This window comes from Natrix helvetica (assembly GCF_964273705.1).
Source record: "Natrix helvetica genome assembly, chromosome: 15".
Lineage (NCBI taxonomy): Eukaryota > Metazoa > Chordata > Lepidosauria > Squamata > Natricidae > Natrix > Natrix helvetica.
The window spans coordinates 1527840-1536640 of record NC_138565.1 but is presented as its reverse complement, the minus strand read 5'-3'; the positions used below and the strand labels follow the sequence as shown (position 1 = coordinate 1536640).

At 53.6% G+C, this 8801-nt stretch overlaps 1 protein-coding gene across 1 annotated transcript; it reads right to left on the bottom strand.

The window, feature by feature from the left end:
- Positions 1 to 1111: 1111 nt before the first annotated feature.
- On the bottom strand, positions 1112 to 8483 carry LOC309399327 (extracellular fatty acid-binding protein-like). The gene is made up of 7 exons (XM_081967053.1): positions 5954 to 8483; positions 5005 to 5144; positions 4284 to 4354; positions 3020 to 3127; positions 2641 to 2742; positions 1931 to 1954; positions 1112 to 1818 (listed from the first exon to the last, which is right to left on the bottom strand). Exons 1-6 carry the CDS (start codon positions 6038 to 6040, stop codon positions 1941 to 1943), a joined length of 522 nt encoding a protein of 173 aa, XP_081823179.1. The 5' UTR covers positions 6041 to 8483; the 3' UTR covers positions 1112 to 1818; positions 1931 to 1940.
- Positions 8484 to 8801: the final 318 nt, after the last annotated feature.

Here is an 8801-nt window from a genome sequence, read left to right as displayed (position 1 = left end):
ACGCGGTACACCAGGTTTCCATTTGGCTGGGCCAGAAATGTAAATGGGGGAAACACCTCATCTGTCCTCACCTGTCCAGTAGGAATGGAGAGGAGAGGATACCAAGTCTTGGCAATCTAGGAAAGGGAGAAAAGAGGAGAATTTGTTAGCGCTGAACGCACTCACCCAAACCCTTCTTGCCAGACCTGGCTGGACCGTGTTTGAATTGGGAGCCAATCCTTGCAGGGCTGATGAGGTCTCCTAGTTGGATCATGAAAGCCTGCCAGCCAGCCCAGAGAGCACCAGGGACCCCACAGTCCCCCCTGGGGTCTCCTTCCGCTTAGAGTTGTGGGGGGAGGAAAATTCCCTTCCAGGACTCCCAGCTCTGACCTTTTGGACATTTAGGGAGCGCAAGATGGGAACATTAACGGTGGCTTCCACCCAGCACACCCCAGCCAAGAGAAGGCTGCCCAGTAGAAGCTTCATAACTGCAACCCTTTTGCCCCTCTGAGTGGTCAGCCTCTCCCCTTGCCCCTTTTATCCTCCGGAGGCTCCTCCAGGCGAATCCACCCTTGTCCAGGAAGCCACGGAAGGAGGACGGCACGGACCACCGGCAGAAGCAATGGGCCCCGGGTGGCTGCCCTTCGGAACACTTCCGCATGGGACGTTCCCTGCAGGGAGCGCTTGGGAGCATGGCCTTCCCCCCCCCTGGGCAGCCTGGAGGGGGGGGTCACAGCCAAGAGAATTTCCCTTCTGTGACCCCTCCTCCCCCGAATCGGAGCAGGCCACAGGCTCCAATGTAAAGGTTTGGTCCAGAGGGCACAAGAGGCTCCTAATGCCAGAGAGACAGTTGGCACTTAGTCCCATGCTTTGGATGATGTTAACTAGTTTGGTAATGAAATGTCTGCAAGAACACCAAGAAGCTCAGAGGGCACCGAGGAGACCACAATGTCCCTCCTGTGCCCTGACATTGGGAGGAAAGATGGGACTCCCGGGGGGGCATTGCCATTCCCCCTCCCTTTTTCGCCACATCCATGATAGGGCCGAGTCTTGCTTTGGGACCTTCTAGGGGAGTTGCCCACCTGGAGAACTCCATGTCCTTCCTCCTCGTTCGGAAGTGACTCTGTACCCTTGCCTGGATCAGCAGGCGGAGTGACCCTGAGAAGGGCTGGATCCCATTGCCTTTTCCCCTTTGGGATCCCACCCCTCACAAGGTGGCTGCCTGTTCACCCCTCTCTTCACTGGCCCTCCTTTGCACCCCTCATCCATTCCCCACCTAGCCCCTCCATCATGGGGGGCCCTGCAGGCCATTTCCCAGGGCAAGCAGAAATGGCCAGCAACTGGAGGGGGGCATTTGGGTTAGGGTCTGTCCTGGAGCTCCTGGGGAGCTCCTTGGCTGGAGGGATCTGAACCCCTTCCTTGCCTGGCACCTCACCCTTTCCATCTGTCCCACATCCCCTTTGGGGTCAGAGGGTTGAGGTTCAGAGGAAGCAGTCTTGCCCTGCTCCCAGGGAGGGGTGCAAAAGTCTTGCAGGAACAGTCCGAGGTGGCCCGGTGGGCCAGCTATTCTGCTGCCCACCCCCACCCCCACCCCCGTATTTTGCATCCCCTACCATTTTTAATTCAGGTCTGCCCCTTATTCCCCCCACTGGATCCTCTCCCGCCCCCAAGCCACGGGCCAAGATGGCTCCACAGGGCGAAAGGAGAGGAAATAAAAGTCACACTACAGAAAGGAGTTTGCATTTTCTATTTATTAAGATTCCTCCCTGGAATTTGAGCCAAGCCCGTAACATGCCCAGCTGCTGCTCCCGGCCGTTTCGCGGCCTACGCTCTGGTCCCCTGCAAGGAAAGGAGCCAGTGAGCGGAATCAGGGTGCTGCCTCCCCCTGTTTTTCATGCAAATGGGTAGGATTTGGCAGTGTAGACGGGGTGACCCATCTTCGAAAACTCACCCGGCCGTTCTTATGGGCACTTCACTGTGAGGGAGAAAAGGGGGCCATTAATGGCGAATAGGATGAGTTGCAAGGAAAGGTCAGCTCTTAGGTCACCTTCCCACCAACATGACTCCCCCTCCTCCCCTTGCATGTCCCCCACCCATCTGCACCCATCTTTCTACACAAGACATACTCGGAAGAGATTTCAAGAAGTCCATTCCCATGAATGCACTCTATTTAGATCTATCTATCTATATCTATATCTACATCTACATCTACATCTACATCTACATCTACATCTCTATATCTCTATCTCTATCTCTATCTCTATCTCTATCTCTATCTCTATCTCTATCTCTATCTCTATATCTATATCTATATCTATATCTATATCTATATCTATATATCTATATACCTATACCTATACCTATATCTATGTATCTGTCTATCTATGTCTGTCTGTCCATCCGTCCGTCCATCCATCCATCATCTATCATGTATTTCACTCTATTTCTGCCTTTGAGTCGACTTCTTGGAAAAGGTCCCTGCTGTGTTTGTGGCCACATTTTTCATTGTGGTTTGCTGGGAGGGAGAGACGGGGGCGGAGGGCAAACTCTGCCCAATGACTTCCATGCTAAAGGCAGGACAAGAACTCAGGCCTCCCAGTTTCTCACCCGGAGTCAAAGACCCCTTCCTATTCATTACTTTTTTGCTCTGAGTTGCCTTACCAGTTGGGTTTAAAACCACAATCTGATCATCGCTGTAGCCGAGACTTTTACATTTGTCTTTGAATTTCTGCAGTATCTCTGGATCCTGAGTTACTTGCCGGCCTGTGGGGACAGAGAGAGCGGTGGGGTGTGCTGAATGGGGGAGATTTCCTGGTGGGGGAGGAGGAAATGTTTCAGAAGGGGAGTGATGGGGGCAGACTTAGTTAGGGGTTTCCCATTGTATCAGGATTTTGCCAGATCAGTAAATGCTGGGCAGGCTCTGAACCCCTCCAGATGCCCCCAGGCTGAACTTTTAGGGAAATGCATAAAGACGGGTGAGGTGATGCCGAAGCCCAGCCTGCCTCCTCCTTGCGGGGACGATGGGCCTTGGGACACCTACTGTGAAGCACTGTGATTGTGAAATTGTTGTCTGCGTCCACCACGCTGATGGTGGAAATGACGGAGTTGCCTTGGACCTTCACCGAATCCACCGTCACCGTTGTGTTACCTGCCAGAAAAGGTTTGGGATGTGAGGGGCAGATCCAGGCAGACCCAAATCTAGCCAAGCTGGTGACCTTTTGGGATATGGAACCTCAGCGTTGGCTCATTGGGCAGAACAGCTTATCTATCTGATAAGTCTCCAGAGAATTTCAGGTATATTACAGGCAAGAGCAAGGCGTACCTATCGGAAAAGGATGTGCAATTATTATAAAATCAAACTGCGGAAATTACAGTGCAAATATTAGAAGCTAATAGTAATGTTAACATCCTTTAACCCTTAGCGTGTAGTATTTTACATGGTTAACGAGATGGAGGTTGGACTTCCTGCACCTTGTCGGGCTCCTAGGAAGGAGGGGCAGCCCGACAGTCCGCCTCTCCCCCTTGGGCTTTTCACAAAATAGCAACTTGCTGCATCCCAAACAGGTTGGGAGCTTGTGGGAGGACATCCCCTTTACTTCCAGCCTTCGGCTTCCTTGGCTCCTCCAAGAATGGAGATGAATGGGAGCTCTGCGCTTCAAGTACAAGCGACAATCCGAGCTGCCTTTTCACCTCCACCCCCCCTCCACCCCCCCTTCCCTCGCACTGGGAAGTCCCCCCCCCCAGGAATCAGGGGAGTCAAGGCTCCCCAATCTTTTCAATGGAAAAGATGGATAGGCAGGAGAGGTTTATATTTCGAGATAACATACGGCTTAAAAAAATATTTAGAACATATACTGTCTACGAAGGAGCAACTGCAGTTCTTGGAAAGGTCAGAGTGACGGAATAACACAGTTGGAAGGGACCTTGGAGGTCTTCTCGCCCAAGCCTTTGCCATTTGAGACGCTTGTCCAATCTCAAAAACCTCCAGCCATAGCGCCTCCATGGAGGCAGTCTCCATCTCTCAATGCGCTGACAGATGGACTTGCCCTGCAGTGGCCCTGGGCCCCTGACCCCTTTAGGCGGGCCGTGTCCCCCAAAGGCCAACGAGCCTGAAGAGAAGCAGTCCCAAGAGAGCAGGAAACCTGTTTAGGCTCTCTGGCCCCACCACTCCCCACTGGAAGAGATGCTACAGGGTTGCCCACCAGCTCCCGCCCTTGTTGAGGGCAAAGGAAGAAGGCCTCCCCGGCGCCCCAGTTTCGACAGGTGAGCGAATCAGGCAGGTAGGCAGGGAAACCAGTACAGACCAGAGCTGCCGTGATATTTTCCATCTTCTTTTTTTCTGAACTGGTATGTTACCTCCTTGCACCCGTCCGGCCTGCAAAAGAAAAGGTGGAGAGAGCTCTTCATTGGGAGTGAGAGGGGAGGCTGCCTGCCCTAGACAGTTAGAGTCCCACCGCCAAACATTGATTTGAACTGACCTATTGAGGAAGACTTTTTAGGTTGCCCAACAGGGTGGGAAGCCCCCCACCCCCGAGCTATAGCCACCTGGCTTTCACTATCCCTGGCGGTGGGCTTTCCAGAGGCCTCTTTCTGCCTCCCTCCATTCGGCTAAAGGCTTGTTGCTAAGGAAGCCAGATGGGTGAGCATTGTGCTGGAGTGAGTCCGGCTGCCCAGCCCCAGACTCTCTTTCTGACATTGTAGTCCTTGGGGCATCTGCCAGACTGGTGTCCTGCTACTGTGAGGCATTTCAGAGTCACAACCGGTTCAAAGTATTGGTGTCAGTGGCTGGAGAACCTCAACAGATGCCTTCAGTCTTCTTTCTAAGCTAGCCGGGCTTTCTGGGGCATTGGCATGAGGCTGCCCCTTACTTCAAGTCAGCCTTGGGTTCATAGGGCAAGCCCAGCGTGCTCCTCCTTCCAATTGCCTCGGAAACCCACCCTTCCGGCCTGTGGGGCTCTTGAGATGGTCCTGCCTGTGCATTGCAGAGTCAGTCCACAAGGGCTTGGCTTGAGCTGGGATACTTACATGGGGATATAGGCTGTAATGCTGAAGATGTCTTTCTCTGGTCTTGACAGATCAGCAACAATTGCCGGCATCTCTCTTATCTGCTCCAGATGGTCTTCTGAATTGCAGGCAACTGCAACGGTCACCCACCGACCCAAACCCTGCAGCAGGAAGAAGGAAGAAGAGACCCATGAAGTCCTTGGGAGGGACCAGCCTCCCGCCTGCTCCCTTGAGGCCCTCCGTTGAAGCTACTCCCACAGCTTTGCAATTCCACTTTCAGTCAAGGGAGCTGGTCCTGCCAAGCGAAACCCACTTGCTGCCCACGAAATAGAGTGGGGGGGGTGGCAACCTGTTCCTGAAGGCAGGACAAGAAGCAACAGAGGGAAGCTAATCCAGGTGAGAAGCAACCCAGAACTCGGGAGGGATTTCCTGAGAGTGAGAACGGCTTCTCACTTTGGGGGGTGGGTGCCTCATCACTGGAGGCTTTTAAGAAGGGACCGGACAGCCATTCGTCTGAAATGATAGGGGGGGGTTTCCTGCCTGAGCAGGGGGCTGGGCTAGAATTTAGGTGCAGCGGCAACAAATAGCTTTCTTTGAGTCGTCCCACCAACTGAGGGGAGAAGGTGAACACAGCTTCAGTTGGATTCCCTGCAGAAAAAGCGTTTACATGGGGCGGCTGCAGAAGCAGATGCTCCCCTCCCCCATGCCCCAAGACCCAAAGTCAAGTGTTCTCTGTCACAGATTGAGGGAGAGATGAACTATGCAACCACTTTCTCCCCCAATCTGGAGGGACGCTTCCCCTTTGGCCTGGAGAGAGAAAGGGGAGACCTGGCACAATTTCCCTTCAGCATTCAGTGAATCTCTAACATCAAAAAAGGGGATCCCTTCGCATACTTGAGATTGCAGTATTGGGGTCCCTTGATCAATCATCCCAAAGCAAGCCAGCCCTGCTCCAGCCACCAGGGTCTACCTTTTTGCTGGTTGCGGTCACTTCTTCCCATTCAGCCTGGACGAAGCAGCAGAGGGCCAGGCCCAAAGCGAACAGCAAGGATTTCATCTCGCTCGGTCCTTTCTCCTTCTCAGCCGAAGAATATTCTGAGACTCGGTGGCGGGTGACTGGCGCTTGCAGGGGCTCCTGCTCTTATACAGCCCAGGGGGCTCCCCGTGCCCTCCCACCCTCTCTGGGGCTTGCGTCACCTCCATCCAGGCGTGCAACCACCAAGATAACGGGGTTATTCTTGGCTGGGCCCTGATGCCACGATGGGCCCCGGCTGGCAGGCTGACCTTACCCATTGACGTTCTCCAAACAGGGGGACATTTGCCTTGGCTCTGGACCCAGTGGGCATTTGGCCTGCAGCCCACCAGGAAAGGTCTCCCTCTTTGTTCGGAGTTGTTCGGAGTTGGGCGACAAAGGTCAGTGGCTTGGCTAAAGTGCAAAAGTAACAAGATTGTGACCAGCTAGGTGAGAGAACAGAGGAGAAGACGGAGTAAGGAGAGCGAGGTGTCCTCAAGGGGTGATAAGATATCGTGGTTAGGCTCAAATAATACCAAGTTGATGGTTTTGGCATTTTGTGTTCTTGAGAATACATGGGCAGCTCAAGGTGAAGTCAAGAGAATCATTCCAACCCCTCCCGCTGGGCAGCTGGGCAGCAGAAGCAGCTCCCTCAGAAGAGGCCTGCAAGCAAAGGCTGGGCAGCCCTTTCTCTGGGTGCTTGGGGTGCTGAAGGGGTCCCCCCCCCAACTGGAGGTTTCATATAAACCAGTCTCTGGCTGTGGGGGGGGGTTACGGACCCCCAACATGCTGAGACAAGGGTTGTGTCCCACCACGCCCTGAGCCACCAGCCACGTGCTCCACATGTCTTCACACAACTCGCTAGTTTTCCCTGTTGGGAAACCACACCAGTCCTTTTAGATCAGCCGTCACCAACTGGGGGTCCGCGAGAAAATGTTGGTGGTTTGCAGAAAAATTATCTGCATTTTTTATATTGCACTAACTCAGGGGTCCTCCAACTCCTGGAACGGATACGTGCAATGAACGCTTGTGTGGCTGCAGAGAGTCTCCCCCTTTGGGGTCTTTTTGTGGGGGTCGGAGGGGGGCAGAAATTCCCACTTGGGGTCTGCTTCATCTCCTGGTGGGGGGCTTTGGGCGAAGGCTGGAGGGAAGAGCCGCTGGGGACGAAGAGCCGGAGGGCCTCATTCCAGTGGGGATGCATCATGGCATGGAAGTGGCTGAGCATCTCAGCCCTCTGAGCCTCCAGGCACCAGCACCTGGCCTTGTACTCCTGCAGGTCTTCTCTTTGCTTGGAAAGCCTATGCTCCTAGTCCACAGTGAGGTGCTTCTGCTGAGCCTCCTTCTTGGCTGGATCTAACTTGAGCTATTTTGCCAACTCTTTCTCCTGGGGGCTGCTTAGCTCCAGCGGCTGCTTCCTGTTGGGGCCCTAAGGAGTTCGGGTGGGCAGGCGAATAGAGGCTGGCAAGGCGTCCCTCAACATGAGTGACATTGAGTTGGCCACGCTCACCCAGTCACATGACCACCTAGCCACGCCCGCCCACCCAGTCATTAGGCAGAACCTATTAGTGGACCACAGGATTTAAAATTATGCATTTAGTGGCCCCTGAAGTCCGAAAGGTTGGTGACCTCTGTGTTAGAGAACTTGTGGGAACAGGAGGACTGTGGGGAGGGGAATCCCCTCCCTTGCTCAGGTGAAGGATGCTGCTCGGGATGGGAAGGGAGCCCCTCGGAAGGAGCAAGGAGCATTGGGCTTGGCAGACACGGCCCAGCAGGCCCCTCCGGCTGCCACGTCCGGAGCCTCCTTCCCCCACAAGCTGCTGCTTGTGATGGCTCAGTGGTTAGAGTGCAGTACTGCAGGCTACTTCTGCTGACTTCAATTTGGCAGTTCGAATCTCACCAGGCTGAAGGTTCACTCAGCCTCCCATCCTTCTGAGGTCGGTGAAATGAGGGTGGTTGGGGGCAAATATGCAGCATCTGTAAACCGCTTAGAGAGGGCTGCAAAGCGGTATATAAGTCTTAAGAGCTATGGCTATGGTGAGAATGCTCCACCTCTAACCCTGGCTCCCCTTTTATTTCCCTGGTCAGTTTGGCAAGGGCTCAGTCTCACCCCTCCTGAGGGAAGGCCAGGGTTGGCTCCCAGGGGGGACCTTGCAGCTCGTGGATTCCTTTGGGGGGAAGGGGGTGTCCCTGTCCTCTGCTTGCTGCTGTCTTGCAGCTCCTCCTGTGGGCTGCCCTGGGACTCGTGGAGGGGCTTCTGTCTGTGGTCTGGATGGGTTTGGGGGGAGGGCTTTGTTGGGGAGCAGGATGGCCGTTTGGGCCTGGTACGGCCAGGCAAAGGGAAGGGCTGGGACTGACCCTGGCTGGGCCCAAATGCCGGGAGGAAGAAGGGTGCAGCCTATTTTGTTGGCAGATTGTAGTTTATCACCCATCTATCCCTCATCTCCTCCCACCTATGACTGCTTTGTTGCTTGCATCCTTCCGATTGATATTGATAGTTTCCTGATTGCTTATTTAATAATAATAATAATAATAATAATAATTTTATTTGATTAGCCGCAACCCTCTCCCGAAGGACTCGGGGCGGCGTACAATCAAAACGGATAAAAATACACATAAAAGAACAGAGACATATACATATGTGCATGGAGGAGAGTTGACTTATAAGTGAAAGACAATTAAAAATACAATTTGTACCCTGTGACTGTCATTAAGTGGTACCTTATGACTCTTGACCAATGTATCCTGTCTTTTGATGTCCACTGAGAGCATCGGCACCAAAGACAAATTCCTTGTGTGTCCAATCACA